This window comes from Tribolium castaneum, chromosome 2, assembly GCF_031307605.1.
Source record: "Tribolium castaneum strain GA2 chromosome 2, icTriCast1.1, whole genome shotgun sequence".
Classification (NCBI taxonomy): Eukaryota; Metazoa; Arthropoda; class Insecta; order Coleoptera; family Tenebrionidae; genus Tribolium; species Tribolium castaneum.
The window spans coordinates 23,142,450-23,159,995 of record NC_087395.1 but is presented as its reverse complement, the minus strand read 5'-3'; the positions used below and the strand labels follow the sequence as shown (position 1 = coordinate 23,159,995).

At 37.9% G+C, this 17,546-nt stretch overlaps 5 protein-coding genes across 6 annotated transcripts; 2 read left to right on the top strand and 3 right to left on the bottom strand.

Moving 5' to 3' along the window:
- Window positions 1-33: 33 nt before the first annotated feature.
- Window positions 34-7,593, top strand: cdm (cadmus). Its single transcript, XM_008199977.3, has 14 exons — window positions 34-386; window positions 434-601; window positions 645-797; window positions 866-984; window positions 1,037-1,174; window positions 1,224-1,419; window positions 2,865-3,710; window positions 3,760-3,924; window positions 3,973-4,158; window positions 5,821-5,958; window positions 6,008-6,239; window positions 6,291-6,618; window positions 6,673-6,779; window positions 7,297-7,593. Exons 1-13 carry the CDS (start codon window positions 234-236, stop codon window positions 6,764-6,766), a joined length of 2,916 nt encoding a protein of 971 aa, XP_008198199.1. The 5' UTR covers window positions 34-233; the 3' UTR covers window positions 6,767-6,779; window positions 7,297-7,593.
- LOC659037 (uncharacterized protein) lies at window positions 6,767-8,257 on the bottom strand. Its single transcript, XM_008199978.3, has 6 exons — window positions 8,101-8,257; window positions 8,018-8,040; window positions 7,595-7,962; window positions 7,285-7,434; window positions 7,023-7,129; window positions 6,767-6,970 (listed from the first exon to the last, which is right to left on the bottom strand). Exons 1-6 carry the CDS (start codon window positions 8,101-8,103, stop codon window positions 6,806-6,808), a joined length of 816 nt encoding a protein of 271 aa, XP_008198200.1. The 5' UTR covers window positions 8,104-8,257; the 3' UTR covers window positions 6,767-6,805.
- A 1,333-nt stretch (window positions 8,258-9,590) lies between these two features.
- On the bottom strand, window positions 9,591-12,423 carry LOC658965 (cytochrome P450 monooxigenase CYP4Q6). 2 transcript variants are annotated; one of them, XM_008199976.3, is made up of 4 exons: window positions 12,058-12,420; window positions 11,903-12,012; window positions 11,767-11,857; window positions 9,591-10,745 (listed from the first exon to the last, which is right to left on the bottom strand). In XM_008199976.3, exons 1-4 carry the CDS (start codon window positions 12,221-12,223, stop codon window positions 9,622-9,624), a joined length of 1,491 nt encoding a protein of 496 aa, XP_008198198.1. In that variant the 5' UTR covers window positions 12,224-12,420; the 3' UTR covers window positions 9,591-9,621. The 2 variants fall into 2 exon arrangements, with proteins under 2 accessions (XP_008198198.1, XP_015839031.1); XM_015983545.2 differs by lacking the exons at window positions 11,767-11,857; window positions 11,903-12,012 and having other exon boundaries at window positions 12,058-12,423.
- Window positions 12,424-13,367: 944 nt separating this feature from the next.
- Window positions 13,368-15,014, top strand: bora (aurora borealis). Its single transcript, XM_008199975.3, has 2 exons — window positions 13,368-13,747; window positions 13,793-15,014. The coding sequence occupies exons 1-2, from the start codon at window positions 13,560-13,562 to the stop codon at window positions 14,823-14,825; spliced, it is 1,221 nt and encodes a 406-aa protein (XP_008198197.1). The 5' UTR covers window positions 13,368-13,559; the 3' UTR covers window positions 14,826-15,014.
- A 1,127-nt stretch (window positions 15,015-16,141) lies between these two features.
- LOC658749 (uncharacterized protein) lies at window positions 16,142-17,510 on the bottom strand. The gene is made up of 3 exons (XM_965111.5): window positions 16,739-17,510; window positions 16,517-16,690; window positions 16,142-16,469 (listed from the first exon to the last, which is right to left on the bottom strand). The coding sequence occupies exons 1-3, from the start codon at window positions 17,443-17,445 to the stop codon at window positions 16,259-16,261; spliced, it is 1,092 nt and encodes a 363-aa protein (XP_970204.1). The 5' UTR covers window positions 17,446-17,510; the 3' UTR covers window positions 16,142-16,258.
- Between the last annotated feature and the right edge of the window lie 36 nt (window positions 17,511-17,546).

The following is a 17,546-nucleotide window of genomic DNA, read 5'->3' as shown; positions in this document are numbered from 1 at the left end:
CAATTCGTAAATCGACAATTTGTGTTTTTTATCGTGGCAAAAAGTGCACAAAAACGCCCCATTTCCCAGTTGGTGTCAGCCCCCTTGGCCCCCAGCGCGTGTCGTAAGACTGCTGACGAGCGCGTATTTTTGACAGTTATCGACGTAACGCCGACTGTCACTCCGTAAAATGTAGCAAAAGTAAAAACAAACTCGTAATTAATTCGAAGATTTGGTTTAAATTCGCATCAAGCATGGAATACACGGCGGAAAATTTGGAAAAAGCCGTGACCTTATTTTACCGCACCGAAGCGGGGCAACAGGCGGAGGCCCACCAGTGGCTGACCGAGGCCCAGAATTCGCCCCAAGCGTGGAGCTTCGTGTGGGAGTTGTTGAGCCCCCATCGCGTAAGCCTAGTTTCGCGCCAGTGCGTAAAGTGAGCTTTGATTTGCAGAATTCCGAAGTGCAGTTCTTTGCTGCCACGACGCTCCATACGAAGCTGATGAAGCACTGGAATGAGGTGCCGGAGGATCATTACGAGCTGTTGAAGAAGCGCATTCTGGAGGCGATTATTAACTATGCCATGGGCCCCAAAATTGTCCTGAACCGGCTCTGCATTACTGTAAGTTACAAAGGGGGAAGCTTCGACTTATGGTCTGTTCCAGTTGTCGGCTTATATTATACACACTGTGCCGACGCATTGGCCCAATGCGTTTGAAGAGCTGGTTTCGAGTTTCCAGCCCCAGCACTTGCCCAACGTTGAGCCCGAAAGAGTCATTTGGATACTTTTAGAAATCCTGACTGTGATACCAGAAGAGGTAAGGGTTCGGAAATTGAGTTGGCAACACTTAAGTCACAGGCGACTTTGATCATGGTAATTTTTTAGTTTCAAAGCACGTTATTAGCAGTAAGCCAACGGATGAGGGTACGCACTGTCTTGCAAGACGTTTCGAAAGACATCCTTAAAGTGGTCGAGATGTGTCTCATGCCACTTCCAAGTGCCGGGTATTTACGCACTTTTAAATTAATTTCTTACAATTTTTCACACATCTTTTAGCTTCGATATGTTAAATTTGACGACGTATTTAAATGCGGCAAGATGTGCGTCTGCTTGGATACAGTTAGGCGGTTTAAATATTGACGATTGTACGTCAGTTATGAATCTTTTAATAAATTTGACGTGTTTCGCATATTGGTAAGTTCAGGAATCGATTTTGGAAATTTTCTCAGTTAAAATAATAAAGGAACAAGACGGATCCTGAATGCATGTCTCCAGAAGAAATGGAGTTGATGGAAGTGACTGTGGAGGCTCTAACCACCATAATCCAGCACCCGCACACTAATCGGTATCACAACCATGTGATGAAATGTAGTGCTGATATGTTGTACAAATTTGAAAAAATCCTTGAATGTGAAAGGAATAGTCCAGAGAGCAATAAAGTGAGTTTGGTTTAGGGAGGATAAAAACGTAGCCTCCTTGATGGATAGGAAATGGTATTAAAATTGCCTTTTTTGAAAATTAAGCAGATTTTTGGGGGACATTTTTTTTCCAAATTGAATCGAAATTGATACTTGATTTAATTCGTTTTTGAACTTTAGACTCATTTATTTTGTCAGTCAAATAATACGTAAATAATAACACCAAAAATATCTAAATTGATGGTACTTTGTAGTAGTAGCAGCTGACTTCAGTAAAATTTCGTCAAAACTAAGCTGAAAAACTCCAAAGTTTGTGGAAAATTGTATTATTTTTAGCTTTTTGAACTTTTAAAACCCGTTTTTATCTTAAAATTTCGGTTTTTTTACCGAAAGCTTGTAAGATAACATCCAAATTAAATTATTTTGTAAAATTTTGTTACAAACAAGGCGGAAACTCGCCAGTTTAAGCCGAAAATGCGATTATATCGAGTACATTTTTTTGTAGGTAGAAACGTTTTCCCAACAAATAAATTCATTGAAAAATTACTTTCTTACGTTTTTAGCCAGAAATGTCATTATTTCGCACATTTTCGTTGAAAATAAGTCAAGAAACCCAGAAAAATTTGGTTGAAAATTGTGTTGTTTCCATCTTTTTAGTGTTTTTAAGCACGTTTTTGAATTAAAATCTTAAGTGTTGGGTGAGGTTTTGCTAAAAGTGATTGAAAAATCAACACATTAAGCCAAAATTTGTGTATTTTTTTATGAAAAATGTCGCAAAACTGCTTGAATTATTTAATATTGAATTTATTTTGTTGTTACGAGAATTTTTTTAACTTCTTTTTAGGATTTTTTTTTCTTGAAAATTGTGTTATTTTTACCTTTTCACTTTTACACTTTTTTACACACGTATTTACGCAATAAATTCTTAATTTTTTGTGACATTTTGATAAAAGCGCTATTATTTCTAGAATTAAATTAAATTCTTCCATCTGTCGAAATTTGCCTTATTCTTACCTTTTTCAATTATTTTCAAAATAAACTGTCAGTTTTTTGTACGAACTCTTTAGACAAGACTGAAATTAATTACCAAATTAAATCGAAATTTTTTTTTGGCTGTTTTTGGGTGTTTTATTAGGTCTTAAAGCCATAAACGAAATTATTTCGCAAAATTTTATTAAAACCATCCAAAAATTCACAAAATTAAGTCAGGAATTGTGTTATTTTTGCTTTCTTTGAGCGATTAGTTTATTTTTCTTAAGGAGAGACGCAAGATTACGTTGGAAAGTAGTCAAAAAAATCACAGAATTAGACAAAAATTGGTAAACAAAACTGTTAGAATAAAAATATTTTAACCTTCTGCTCTATTAAAGAAAATCGATTAAAATCTGGTAAAAATTGCCACAAATTCCCTCAAGGAGGCTGTGATTTAGTCCTCGATTGAAGTGATGCTGACACGCATATTTTAGGACATTGTAGCCAACTTGTATGGCTTATTGGTAACAATAGCCGACGTGCATTCGAAAATTTTCATCAACAATTTAAAATCGGAAAACGTGGACGAGCAACGAATCAGTTTCGATTTTTTCAACTCGATTTTAAAATGTACAAATCTACCCGGCTTGTACCCCGTTGATGAATCAAGCAGTACCTTAACTTTCGGTTTTTGGTACACGTTACAAGACGATATTTTATCGCTAGAAACGGCCGAATGCGCCCAATTGTTACTAATGATAAAACCCTACTATCGCGACTTAGTTTGTATAATGTTACGCAAATCCATGTTTCCATTGAATGAGGACGGCGATTGGTCGCTGGACGATAAGGAAGTGTTCCGCTGTTACCGGCAAGACATCGCCGACACGTTCATCTACTGCTACAATGTTTTAAATTTGGAAATGCTCGATATTTTGAACAGTAAATTGATCGAAGCTCTACATAAGAATAATACATCGGTGGTTCCCCCGCCTATTCAATGGAACGAAGTCGAGACTTGCCTTCACGCCTTCGGCGCAATTGCCGAATCTATCGAACTCGAAAATTTATATTTGCCCAAGCTGATGGTTACGATTAAAGAAATCCCCTTTACCGACTTGCACAAAAAAGTCATGGCTTCGGCGCTAGAAACCGTAGGCTCGTACTCTGATTGGATCACCGAACATCCAGAAATGTTGGAAAATGTGTTACCATTGGTGATTTCGGCGCTAGACAAACCCGAAGTTGCAACCAGCGCTACCATGGCCTTGAAAGACTTGACACATAGCTGCCAGAAGTATTTATTACCATACGCCGACCATATTCTGCTAGCAGCACAAGTAGGTCATTCCGCCAACTTGAATTGTTACTTAAGTCACCACTTTTCAGTCTGCGCTACAAGGGGGCGCTTTGAAGTTGGCCGAATGTAGCCGACTTATGTACAGTATAGGAAAGGTTTTGAGTATTCTACCGGTGCCACGTATTATGGACTATCTCAATATAATTCTAGCGCCATCTTTTAAGGAAATGCAAGACTTGCTGAATGTCGAACCGGTGTGTTATCGCAGGTGATTTGATTTGAAGTGTTAATGTTGTTTTTAGTCACCCGCTGTGAAAACTTCGCTAATTACGAGACTTAAGGTGTTATCGTCGTTATTTAACTCGCTGTGTGTTAAGAAGAGTCAAACGCATATTATCGAACAGCCGACTGTCTTAGTTATGCAAAATACAATGCCCTTGTATAAGGTTATAGGGGAGAAGTATTGCACCAGTGGTGACGTCATGGAAGTAAGTTTTATTATTTTTATTTTATTTTTTTATTTATTTTATTTTATTTAATCTTGGATCCCATGAGTACACTTAGTCAAATTGATTTTGGTCTAAATTTTGGTAGTTTCGCCGTAATCGGCCTTTGAAAAAAATATGAAAATCGCGATTCGTTTTTTTGCGTTTTTCTCGGAAAATGTAAGATCTAGGATAAAAAGGTTAAGAGCATTGAAATGTGCTTTCAATTATCTATCGAATGGTAAGAGTCGCTCTTTTCTGATTACAGAGGAATTTTCTTTTTTTTTTACTAAAAAATTACTTGAAAACCAAAAGTTTTAGAGGAATACGCTTTGCTCAGGTGAAGTCTCAGGTTAATTTTGCATTTATTTAAACTTAAAAACTTAAAAAAAAATTTTAGAAAATTATTTATCATAGAACATTCTAAAACTTCTGTACTATCTCGAATTTTTAGTATTTTATGAACGTAATAATGTTCAAAATACATAGATAATAACAAGCGAAATTTTGACTGAAGGACATCATTTTTTTAATGAAAAAAATTATTAAAGTATGCAGTTTCACTTAAAAATTTGTTGTCGGAAATCGATTTCCTAGTTAATTTAAAAAAAATATATTTTTTCCAAAAATTATTTATCGTAGAGCATTTTAACCTTAAAATTACGTATGTAATGTTCAATTTAGATAAAAACAGAGCGAAATTTTGACTGAAGGACATTATTTTTTAATGAAAAAATGTATCAAGGTATGAAGTTTCACTTAAAAATTAGTCGTCGAAAATCGTTTTAGTAATTAATTAAAAAAAAATATTTTTCACAGAAATTTTCGACAGAGTTAAAAAAATGATACGAAAAAAGTTATTGTTATCACAGTTGTCATTTTTAATGATTAACAATTTGTTTTAATTTTTTTTTCATAAGCAATCCTTTGTTGGTTAATAAAAGTTCAGTACAAAGTTCTTTATGTAGTTAAATAAGTCTTTTATTTTAGTATATATTTATTTATTTAGTCTTTATTTATGAAATTATAATGGATCTTTTCGTTGGCAACTAATGGAAAAGACAAAAATGTTCATTAAAACCATGTACTGGTCACAAATTTTATTAAATAATTAAAGTATTGCACTCAAAATAATAAATAATAAAAAGAAAATATTTCCGACAAACCTTTAACCCCGATCCTTGTGTACAAACAATTGTTTTCTCTTAACACTAACCACTGAAATTAAAAAACGCACTGTCAAATGTCTATTACCCACTAGAAAATTTACAACACGCACTGGCCCTGTTGTGAAAATCTTAATCATCAAAAGACTGATTTTTATTTTAAATACTTAATAAGTTAATGAGGCGTCCGTTCGTGACAATAGCAAGTGACAAAATAAAAAGAATAAAAATTAAAGAATAAAATTAAACGGCACATCAATAAGAGAAATCATAATTAACAAAAAATATAATCCGTTTATATAACTTTGAGCAAAGTGTGAACAACGGAAAATAATTTTCTCTATTAAAACCTTGATCATTAACGTATAAAACAAAAACAGGAAACGTATGTCTTTTGAGAAATATTCAAATGGCCTTGCACCCATAAAATCTTTATTAAAATACATTTTCCAATGAAATGAGACATATTCCTGATTGTTTTAAAAAATCTCCTTTTCAGGAACTCAGTATTTTATTGAAATACGTTGTGACAACGTTATTGGAAGACTGCACCCCCCTTATTAACGACATCCTCCAGCTCGTTGTGACGGTGTATCGAGAATGCCCCCAGTCGAATATTTTAATGGTCGCTAAAACGGTTCGTATCCGTAATTATTTTCTCGGCTTGTTTTTTATCTGGCATTCAGGTGGTGATAATGTTTGGTCATGAGGAAGAATTCCGCGCTATAACGCAGCAACTTTTGCACGAAATAGTCAGCACAACGCTGCAAATGTGCGCGCAGCTGAACAGTGCCAATCAGTTAGCCGAAAAAACGGACGTGCTTGAAGGCTTCTTCGCAATGATGGCTCAACTAATCAAAAAGCTTCCTCAAGTAGTGTTTGCCAGCGGTATAGACACCGCTGCGTTGTTTCAGTGTGGTAAGTTTGCGTGTTTTAGTGATTGAAAGGTGGTTAATTTTTGGTTTTCAGCCGTTTTGTGTTTGTCTCTACCCGAGACTCAGACGTTAAAATTGTGTACTAGTTTCTTAGTGAACTTCATATCGCAAAGTCGTGATACAGCTCAAGCTAACATTGTCCAAAATTACGGTGAAAGTCTCGTTTTGCGTATTCTAATTAACTTAGGCAACACCGCGCCGAGGTCGTCCGTAGAGATTTTCAGTGATTTGTTACTTGCTTTAAATAAAAAATACTGTGATAATCTTAGTAGGTGGTTGAATGCTTTGTTGGCACAGGAGGACTTTCCCTCGCCGAGGATTTCCAGGCAACAAAAGGAGAACTTCATCAAACTTGTTTTGCGGTAAAATTTGTTTTTCTATTACTACCAATCAGGATTTTTACAATTTTTTTACAGTGAAAAGGCGAATAAACGGAAATTGAGCGACTCGGTTCTGGAATTCACTCTCATTTGTCGAGGGATATTACGGGAGGATCCAAACATGCCGTAGTTACGAAAATAAGGTAAGTGTTTATTAGAGCTAAGCCAATCATAATGATTGATTTTGTTCCTGCACCCCGTATTTTTCCAACAATTCTTGTTTCCGTCTCCTTAGTAGCGCTTGCTCTACTTCCTGTTGACTTGGCACAGGCACATGAGCTATGAATTTCTGGTCGCCTTCGGCTTTCTTCTTCTCCACGTCTTCGTCATCCGACTGTAGAAATTGTAATAGGAATAAAACTGTTGGTTTTGTGTAGCTTACTTACATCCTCGACTGCGTAAATGTGCTCCTCTTCGGGCATTTCCTCCTCTTCATCGTGTGTCATTTGGCGTTCCTTCTTCTCCTTCCATTCGGCAATAACTTTCTGAATGGCTGCAAAAAGTCGATTCGTGACAGTGATTTAAGGCTAATTTAAGTAAATGTTATTCGGAATCGGAATTTGTGTTTTTTTTTGTTGCACTCAAGTGTACATTTTGTAAGGTTAAAATGGTTAACTTCCGAGAAAGTAGCCTTAAGTGAGTTCTTACATGTTTTTTCAGCCGCCATCTCCAAAGGTATGAGTATACCGTCATCGTCGTCCATATACCCGTAGTAGTCCGCATCGATATCTTTCATCATCTCCGCCCTTGTTTTCCGCGGCGGAGGCGGTGGCTCTTGCTCAAACAATTCCCGGACTCCTGCAGCGTAAAGACAATACTCCACTTGACTATCCACAATCTAGCAGTTTACGATTCAAATAATGTGATGTTTTCTCGTTACCAACACAAATAATAGACCGTTTGCGTTTCATGTAGATAGTAATAAGAAAAAATTTCAAAATAAAACAAATTCAATCACCTGGCAGTTCTTTAGCCGCCCCAAAGTACTTGTACCCCCGATTTCCTGGCACTTCTTTTCCCTCGTGATCCAGCATCCGGGGCCCGGTGCGCTGGTAGTCCGGGCCCCCCAAATCCTTGATCTGGTCCTCCCAGTGGCGCTTCTCGCGCAACAGTTTGTTGATTTCGTCGTTGAGGTCGCGGATTCGAAACTCGCCAAGGCCGGCGTTCTGAATTTGGGCGACTTTTTTCGCGATTTCGCGGATTATTTGCATGCGCCATTTCTCGCAAGCGTAGAGACTTTTGCATTCGGAGGCCAAGTGGGGGCGGCGCCGCTTGTGCTTGTCGATTTCGCCGAGCTGGGCGGCGCGCCAGCGGGCCAAAGTTGTCCTAAAATTTCAAAATATGGTCCTATTGGATTATTTGTACGTGCGGAGGTACTTACATAGCCTTTTCCGCGTTTCTGGCCTAGAAAAATGCATAGTTGGTCGGTTTATTGATAGAAATATTCAAATAAAAGTTACTTACCATTTTAAGTTACCTGATTACTACTATTATACTACAAATAAATTTTCTACTGTACGGTAGTTTTTAGAAGTTAAAAAATGTTTTCATGAATGAAAGAAAACGTTTTCTTTGAGGTTAGACTTGTTTACCATCGGCTGTCACACTCTGTTGGGTTTACAGAATTCTGTAAATGCGTCATGACTACTTTAATTTCAACATTATTTTGAAAATTTTGTGATTTTTTGTATATTTTTTTAATGAAATATCTAACTACTTTAGGGACCATTCTGGGTTTAGAATTCCGTAAAGTTGTGCTTTTTTTTAACAAAAAATGTTTGTGAAATGAGCCAAATAGTCCACAATTTGTGCAATACTGTAATGATGGCTGCATAAATCAATTTTTATAAATTTTTTTGTTTATAATTTTTTTTATCCAGGTTGTTTTTTGAATACTCGTATACACAATTCCTCTTTCATTTAAATTTTGATTTATTTTTTTATTCTTCAAGATAAATTTTTTGTTCTGCTGCTGTACCAATTTCCAATTCAAACCTTTAAAAATTTAAATGGGGCACAAAAATTTTGAAAAAAAAAATAACAGACGGTAATTTCTGTGCAATTATAAGTTTTTGAGATATAGTAAAAAAATATTTTAACAGACTCACTCCATATACAGGAGAGTGTCAAGTTTTAGCACCAGTCAAAAAATAAATACTTTTTTTTTAATATCTCGAACGATAGAGTTTCTAACACGCTTCAATTTGATGTTTTATTGTTAGGTATTCCAAATTTTCATGGTATGAGCCTGAAGTGCAAAAACTATAATGAAAAAAAAAATCAAATTATTGCAATTGTTTTTTCACATTTTTTTCCTATATTTTAAATGAGAATTCCGAAACCAAAATAGTAAAAATTAAAAAAAATAATAAGTGACTTTTGTGTTATTATTTATTTTATGCAAAATCATCGATAAAACTATAGAAAAAATTGGGAAAACCAGGAGTTAATGGTAAATATTATTGTTAAATTACGCATTTTTTTAAATTATTTTATGTTTTGTTGGCATTTCATGTAATGAGCATGTTAATTACATGCAAATTAAACAAAATAGAAAATGAAATAAGTTCTTGATTGTACAAGAAATGTTTTTTTTTGCATTAAAGTAAATGTAAATCGAAAAATTTACACAGTTTCTAAATTATTACGCACGTGTAATAATAATATGAATAATATTATACACGTTATTTTTGAATATTAATTTTTTTCAGAGAAACAATTTATGTAATTGCCGTTCATACGTAAAGAAATAATTTATTCAAAACCAGTTCTTATCTGAAATAAATAAGTGCATGTAATGTTTTTTAAGGAACTAAATCGCTTTGAATGGTAATTTATTGGAGAGAGCACTTTATAGACCAGTTTTTTTGCGAAAACATTAGCGATTTTTGTAAGTACAATAATGGAAACTTGATTTCTTCACTCGCTTCGATGATATGAATTAATCAAACACGTTTTCCTTAAAATATTTATTTATTGAACACACTACAATTTTTCAATTCTGACTTTAACATCATTTTTGGGCCTCAAAACTAGATCCGGCCTGAACTCGATTTCGTACATATCATCAACCTTTTCCAACTTGAACTTGCGTAAAATCCCACAGAGAACTGTTTTGAGTTCCAGGAAGGCAAACTTCTGTCCTATACAATTCCTAGGTCCCGCACTGAACGGAATATAGGCAAAAGGGTGTCTCTCGTTCACTTTTTCGGGAAGAAAACGATCCGGATCGAATTTCAAAGGATCAGGATAAATTTCCGCGTTCCGGTGCAAATCAAAAATATGAATATGCAAAACCGTTCCCTCGGGAATCGTGTAACCAGTTTTCGTGACGAAGTCCTCACTGGCGTAGCGCGAAATAAAGGGAACGCTTGGGAAAAGTCGGAGCGTTTCTTTGATACAGCGCTCGGTGTATTTGAGTTCTTGGAGGTCGTTGTATGTGGGGATTTTCTCTTTTCCGACCACTGAAAGTATTTCTTCGCGGACTTTGGTTTGGACGTCTTGGAGGTTGGCCAGAGTTAGGAGGATGAAGGAGATGGCCATCGAGGTGGTGTCATGACCCTCAAACATGAAAGTGTCGACTTCTTCACGAATCCCCTCGTAGTCGATATCAGCGCCTTCGTTTTTGGCGGCCAGGAGCAGGTCCAACATTGCCATTCGTTTCTTCTTGGAGTACGAGGCTAAATTTTGCGATAAATTCGTGGTTCTTTCTTTCTCTCGTTCTGATATTATGCCATTGGAGAAGTCGTGCAAGATTTTAACCGTTGCATTTTCCTCTTCTGCCAATTTACTGTAATTGTAGATGGCATCAAGGCGGTACCAGGGTTTGGACAACCGTTTTAGGAAAATATGCCCGATTTTGTAAATCGCCTTCTTGTACTCCTTCTGAGTCAGTTCGTTTATGTTACTCAGACCCATGGCAGTTTCTGCAATTGACTGGAGGGTAAAATTTGTAACTGGAGGTACCACATCGATGGTCCTTCCACAGTCTTCACCCAGTCTGAGTACCAATTTTTCGGTCTCGTCGTTAAAAATGTTCAAAAATTGCTGCAAAATGTTGAAATGGAAGGCGGGGGTCAGGATTTTGCGTCTTTGGTGCCATTTCGCTCCTGCGATTTAATTTTTTAAGTTTACGGAGGACTATAAGTTAGGATACGAAACGAGTTGGATTTTTTGAGCTCAAAAAATAGTACGGTGGAGTAAAATGAAGGCGCTCGAGCGTTATATGGTCAAGTAACAGAAAGTTAATTTATATCTAAACTGTAGAAGATAGAAATATGGTGTCGCAGACTTTTTTATAGGAAATTTAATTCTCTACAACTTTGTTCTTCACACTTTTTTTGTATCTTTAACCGTATTCCCAGCGTTTTGAAAAATATGCGACGGTGCGCAAAAAAATATCAATTAGCGTTCCACCTTATATTTTTGCGAACGCTGCGATTACGGTTGAAGATACAAAAAAAGTGTTAGGAACAAAGTTGTAGAGAATTAAATTTTCTACAAAAAAGTCCGCGACACCATATTTCTATCTTCAACGGTTTAGGTATAAATTAATTTTCCAATACTTGACCACCGGCAAAATGAAGCAAATCCGTCGCTTGAACGCCTTTGGGGCCTAAATGGTTGAAGATAGCGATATGGTCTCGCTGACTTTTTTGTAGGAAATTTAATTCTCTACAACTTTCTTCTTAACATTTTTCTTGCAACTTTAACCGTATTCGCAGCGTTTTGAAAAATACGAGGCAGAGTGCAAATTGGTAAAAGTTTTAAATTTTTTTAAACATAGTTTACGACAAAATTTTTGCATCGTGTTTTTGTCTTACTATTGAGAATTCAATGTTCTATCTGTCTGTATTTTTTATGTCTGCTGTGTGTTAACCGTTAAACAGATACAACAATTTTTTCAAATTCATTGCTCTGAAAACTTGCACGCCCTCTGGCCACATTATCGGGAACGTTTTATTTGTACGTCGTTTCGTATCCTAACATTTAGATATCCGTAGATCACTTAAAACTTCAGTTGGCAATACTTAATTATTATTAGAGGTATATTCATATTTAGTGTTGCCAATCTCATTTGAAAAAACAGATAGTTTAAAAAATATTAAATAAATTAAGAAAGGGGAGTACCTGTGCTTGTGAGGAGGCCCGTTCCGAGCCAATTGTTCAAAAAAGTATAAATTTTGCTCTTGCTCAAATGTTTGGTGGTCGATAAAATTAGCTAAAATCAATCTTTTGATCACTATGTGTTGAATTTGTCACTTACTTCAATATCATTAGGCTCTAGAAAATTAACAATGTCGACATAAAGGGCCGAAAAGCGGAAAATCGGGTAGTACTCTCGAGAATATTTCCGAATCCTTGAAAAAAGTAAATCTTGACAAGAAATTACAATCTGGTTTTGTTGTTGTATAGACTCACCAGGGTCTTGTGTGAAGATGTACATGTGTCCGAAAATAGGTGTTTCAGGGGGCCCGCGTATTTTTTTCAAAATTGTCTTATTCTTGAAATATTTTCGGAAAAAACGCCAAGTTTGTAGCAGCAAAATCAAACCGACACCGGTTAATAACAGATAAAAGGAAAGCATTCTGTTGACTGGGCGAGAGTTATGTAACAAGTGTTGGTGTTGGATGCAGTCTGACAGGTTTTATAATTGTTGGTTTCAATGCCGATCTTTGTTCTTCTTGTTAACAACCACAACTTGCAAATTTGTGCTCGGAATAATCAATTTAGGCCGCAATTAACTACGTACTGTGTTTTTTTTTTGTTATCTGCGAGTTCAACAATACTTAATCAGAGACAGAGATAACGCCTGTGTTTTATTTATTCGTTTAAATTAGATTAGGAGTTGTATCATCATCGTAACATCGTAAAAATAAACACAAACATAAGCGTGTGGTAATGGTAACAACTCAAAGTGGCAGATTATCAGGAGAGCACGACGGTGTGAGAGCTCGGGGGCGACCAAAACGTCGCATATCAATCAGAAAATTGCCATAGAATAGACTTTAAAGCAATCTTCGAACAGGATTACACAAGTTCGTGGAGGTGTGGAGGCCGGAATTCGACGTGATTTACCAGAAACTAGACTATAGCGCCCCACAAACACCAGGAGCGCAGACACCCGGAGCGGTCTCAAGGCGCGAACGCGCTCAGACGCAACTTTTGAGTATGCGGTCCTGGTAAATGAAACGTAACGGCAACTTGCCACCTTCTATTATTTTGCAATTGCAAAAAATATATATATTTTTTAAAATGGTGTTTATTGATTAGGGTTGGCAACAGTGCCCGTAACACAGCGGTGTTACAACAATTAGATACAAAGAACCAAAACTCAAAGAATGTTTTGAGATAAATTCAAATCAAACCGTAATTTTGCAGTTCTGAAAATAATGTATGGCGCTTTAATTTCGAAATCTGGTGATTTTAGGTTTTCAATGTTGCGTTATACAGTGGTAAGGTTTGAATTAGAAGTGGGCTTAGGAAGCTAATATTTATTATTACAAGAGATAAAATTAGGAAAAGGTATGTGACTGTCTATGTAATTAATTCGTCCAAAGCCTTTTTGCACCTTGCGGTGTTCCTTCAAACGGGGTTTACTCGAAATAATTTATTTTTCAATTGATATTTTGGTTTATTATTCGTGGTTCAAGTTTACGGCAAGGAAACGCCGAAATTAAATCATTTTTCAGTTTATTATAAATAATTAATGAAATTATCTCCCAAATAATTATTTAGGGACGTCTAGGGAGTTTGGTGTTATTTGCACCTGGCCACCACTTGGCGGAAAGTCAAACGGTTAAAAGTCAAATTCGAACGTCATAACGGTCAAGTGAGAGTTTTTGTGTTCATTTTAATTCTAAGTCGTAAAAACCGTACATTTTGTGATACCGTCGTAATGTTAGTGTTAGTTAATTAATAAAATGGATTTAAAAAACGAAACTCCTTCGAAATCGAAGAACCTGATGAGCAAAGTATTAAGCAACCCGATGAACTGTGATAGCCCCTTCAGACTCCTGCCCAACGTCTCGACGCCGCCTTCAAGGTTCGCCAAGATCCTAAACCCCTTCGAGCCCCACTTGATCGACCGTATGCACCTCCCGACCTTCAGGTAAGTCGCACCTTGGTCGAAAAAAATCATGACGGTTCTGTCCAGCCCCAGTGTTTTCGCCCAAGTCTCAACCCCAAAAACGGACAAATTCAAGTGGACAATCGACGAGATCTCGAGCTTGAAGCCGGCCGACATCGACGAAGACACACTCTCGCAGCACGTCTCGGACCACGACCCCACAATCGAGTCGCTCGTGCAGGAAAAAATCGACAAGTTTTTCAAGGAGAAAGCGATCGTCCCCAGCCCCATGACCCAACCCTGCCAGCAACTGCCCGCTTTGATGTCGCCCCCGCGCTCCGACACGTGCGCCCAGACCGCGCTCTCCCTGCCCCCAGTGCTCCCCAAGCACGTGGAGGAGGCCCTCGCCCCCTATTTTACATATCAGGAGAAGGACGAGTTTGGGGACTCGTCCCTTTACCGCAAACTGTTCGAGTTCGAGGGGCACAGCAGCCCCGCCACGTCCAGCCCTGCGCCCTCCACGGGGCTCTCCCCCATCCAGTTCTCGCCGGAGTTCAGCCCGCATTCGCCCAAGGCGAAGCTCGAGAGCACGCTGGAGATGCCCGAGTTGCGGGACTGCACCCTGTCCCCCATCGGGCGCTCGCCCCTGTCCCGGTCCGCGTGCAGGCTCAGCTTTTCGGCGCACATGTCGGTGGATGCGAGCATGGTGGTCCCGGACGTGAATAGGAGTCTCCAGGTGACCAGGCTCGAGCAGGAGGTTTCGTTCCAGCCCCTGGAGGATGGGGGCCCCATGGACTCGCTGGTCAACTGGGACATGGAGTATAAGCAAGTTTCGATTTTGTCGCGGTCTCCAGTGAGCAGCCCCGAACGCTTGGATTCTTCAAATGGTGATACGCCCCATTCCCGAATTTTCACTAGTCAGAGAAAAAGACTGTCGGATAGTTTTAAAGACGAAGAGTTTGAGCGTGACGTTGAAATGGTGGAGGATGTGATTATGAAGCGGGTGAAGAATAGACTGGGTGAAGACACCACTGATGGTGGGTATCACACGGGGGGCGTCACCTTGTGTGAGAGTTCCACGCATATGTTTGCGTCAACGCCGACCAAAAGCAAGCACTGAACGAGATTAAGGCCTGTTTTTTTATTAATTAATTAACTAGTGGCAAGGTAAGTTTTAAGATACTATCGTGACTAAAAATGCTTGTGTTCGTTTTTACAAAACTAGAAGTCTTTTTTGGTTTGTAGTGGACAAAACAATTATTTTTGTTTATGTGCAATCGCCCCAATAAATGTTATACAAGACTTTGAATAGGACATTAATTACACAAGCTATTTCCCTCACGAATTCTAGCCAATAAACTCCCACGCCATTAAAAAACTATCAATCGAGTTATTCTTTTTTATTCAAAAATCGTGTAATAAATAGAAACAAAGATGAAACAATTACCTAAAATTTAAATTATCTTTGCCGTATCAAATATAAATTAAAATGTTTTGAAAAAAAAAACAGAAACAATATTTTCTTCAAACAAAGATTTAAAGGTAACTGAAGAAATTCTCGTATTCAGGAAAAATATCGTGTGCTTTATTTCACACAGAAAAAAATTTGCATTAAAAAAGTATCGTTACCTCTTTAAAACCTACCTATCGATCAATTTATTGCTGAGGATAAAATGATTTTAACAAAATAGCCTAGATTTAAGTTTCCCACCGACACTTCACTGTGATATTTAATTTATTGGTGTTAGATGCTATAATTCGGAAGTTATATTGTATTGTACTTGAAAACCTATTTGTCCTTGAATAATTGTTCGGAATTTTTTTATGTTTGAGCAAATACACACTTTCCTGAGTAAATAAATGTAAATTTTAGTGCCATTACAAAGTAATAAAATTTTGAATAACATGTCACGCTTTGGGAGATGTATTACTTAAAAATAAGTTATCTTAAGTTTGCCATCATTTCTTTGAAAAACCGTAACATCGTTTGGAACTTTAGTGCCGGCACATAGACACTCTCATGTAAACAAGGATTTTTTTGCACCAGATATTACCTCATTTTGCGTAAAATAATTAAAAAAAACTGTTCTAAATGAATAGGAATATTGTTATTAGTTTAGCCTAATGTCAAATTTTTTTTCTTGAAAAATATGTATTTTTTATATCTATTAAAACATTTTTTATTTTTTTGATTCGTTTTCATAACACTAATTTTGGATAACTCGAACATTTTGCTGGCAACTGCCTGTTTAAGTTATCGAAATTCGACTGTATTAATAAAGTTAAAAAATTAATTAACAGAAATTCTATAATTTCATTCTTAAACGTACGATGCGTAAATGTATGGTGCAAAAATTTTTTTTTTCTTAAATTATTTATTAAATTAATTATTAAAGAACATCCGTCCTAGGGGGATTTCGGGTAATAAGACGCAGGTTCATATCACAAACTAATCAATTTGTTAATAATAAAGTCTGACATATCTTACAAAATAAAGCAACAATTAATATACTCTATGTATAAATTATTTCACCTAAAACTGCTTTAAAACGGTTATGTCTGGGTTTTGGGTGTAGCTGTTGGTTGTTCACTGACGTTAATAACAGTCTGTTCGTTATTCAGCACTTGCGGGGCTGCACTAGTCGACGGGCCGTGCATAAAATTGGGGGGCATCAGAACTTTGGGATTAGTCTTAGGTAAAAGGGGCTGCTTGTCCCCGTGCGATTTTGATAATCGTTCGCTGAGCGCCTTCAACGCGATTTGTCTGAAACCAACAATGAGTAAAAAATGGCACAAGAGCCCCCTCCTAACCGCCTTCGCTCCATATCGTGGTGGTCGGCCCCCGGCACTGAGACAGTCACCCCCGTGGGGTTGGACATGTCGAAGCGCCTCACCACTTTTTTGCACAATCCGATCTTAACCAGGACGCTGTGAATACTGTTGCTGGCCACGGAAATCGGCGGCTGAATGACATTGGGGAAAAAACTGCAAGTTTTTAATTAAGCTCCCGTGTCTTGTCAATCAGTCTTGTACCTGGCAAAAGTGAAATAATCGGCCATGTCGCCCCGCGAGCCGTTGGTGTGCTTCTGGTAGAACCTCAAATAGACCCAGCTGACCAGCAGCCCGCTTAAAAACATGGCAGGATAGGTGCCATCCACCAGCCCCAAGACCCACATAATCAACGAGAGGAAAAACACACTCAGGGGCACATTGCGGTTGCTCAGCTTCCCCAGAGGGGTTTTGACGATGACCAGGTCGGGCATTATCTGCTTGACGGCCACCGAGACCCCGGCTATGTATCCCGCCAGGCCGTGGATGTGCACCGAGAACAAAACGTCGGTGTTGAACGTGCACGCGTACAGTATGAAGTAGTAGAACGTCGTGATAACAGCCACTCCGAAGTTAACCACCGCGAAAAAAGTCAACATCTCCATCTGGCCCCATAGGGGCTCGATCAGCTTCCCGCACAGCCCCACGGTCACAATGTCCACAAGCACTTCCCAGAAGTGGATTTCTAAGAAACAGAACGTGAATGCTGTCCATAGCCAGAAGGACGGGGGCATCAAATAGCCTGGTGTCACTGATATCACTCGCACGGCCGCCTCCGAATACGACAGCCCGTAACTGAACAGCACCACGGCGCAGATGAATTTCACCGACGTGCTCGTGTTGCCCAACAAGGCACCGAACTGCTGCCGCAAATACGGCAGATTACGACCTAGGGCTCCAAACACTGACATTGTCAAAGCATTAGGTTATGTTGTTGTCACTGACATTGCGACGCAGTAACGCCAACAGCAGCACCACAAAAACCCTTAAGTTGACAGTTTTGCTTTTTAAA

Bases quoted from the DNA above. Each gene is read 5' to 3' on its own strand.
- LOC659037 (XM_008199978.3), bottom strand. The intron at 7,435-7,594 runs GTGATTGAATTT...TTTACGCTGCAG, and splicing joins GGCGGCTAAAGAACTGCCAG to GAGTCCGGGAATTGTTTGAG. The intron at 6,971-7,022 runs GTAAGTAAGCTA...CAATTTCTACAG, and splicing joins ACATTTACGCAGTCGAGGAT to TCGGATGACGAAGACGTGGA.
- LOC658749 (XM_965111.5), bottom strand. From the start codon at position 17,445: ATGTCAGTGTTTGGAGCCCTAGGTCGTAATCTGCCGTATTTGCGGCAG. The intron at 16,691-16,738 runs GTACAAGACTGA...AAAAACTTGCAG, and splicing joins GATTATTTCACTTTTGCCAG to TTTTTTCCCCAATGTCATTC. The intron at 16,470-16,516 runs GTTAGGAGGGGG...TGTTGGTTTCAG, and splicing joins CACGATATGGAGCGAAGGCG to ACAAATCGCGTTGAAGGCGC.
- LOC658965 (XM_008199976.3), bottom strand. From the start codon at position 12,223: ATGCTTTCCTTTTATCTGTTATTAACCGGTGTCGGTTTGATTTTGCTG. The intron at 12,013-12,057 runs GTGAGTCTATAC...TTTCTTGTCAAG, and splicing joins CATCTTCACACAAGACCCTG to ATTTACTTTTTTCAAGGATT. The intron at 10,746-11,766 runs GTACTCCCCTTT...ATTAAATCGCAG, and splicing joins GGGCCTCCTCACAAGCACAG to GAGCGAAATGGCACCAAAGA.
- bora (XM_008199975.3), top strand. From the start codon at position 13,560: ATGGATTTAAAAAACGAAACTCCTTCGAAATCGAAGAACCTGATGAGC. The intron at 13,748-13,792 runs GTAAGTCGCACC...GGTTCTGTCCAG, and splicing joins ATGCACCTCCCGACCTTCAG to CCCCAGTGTTTTCGCCCAAG.
- cdm (XM_008199977.3), top strand. From the start codon at position 234: ATGGAATACACGGCGGAAAATTTGGAAAAAGCCGTGACCTTATTTTAC. The intron at 387-433 runs GTAAGCCTAGTT...TTTGATTTGCAG, and splicing joins AGTTGTTGAGCCCCCATCGC to AATTCCGAAGTGCAGTTCTT. The intron at 5,959-6,007 runs GTTCGTATCCGT...TCTGGCATTCAG, and splicing joins TTTTAATGGTCGCTAAAACG to GTGGTGATAATGTTTGGTCA.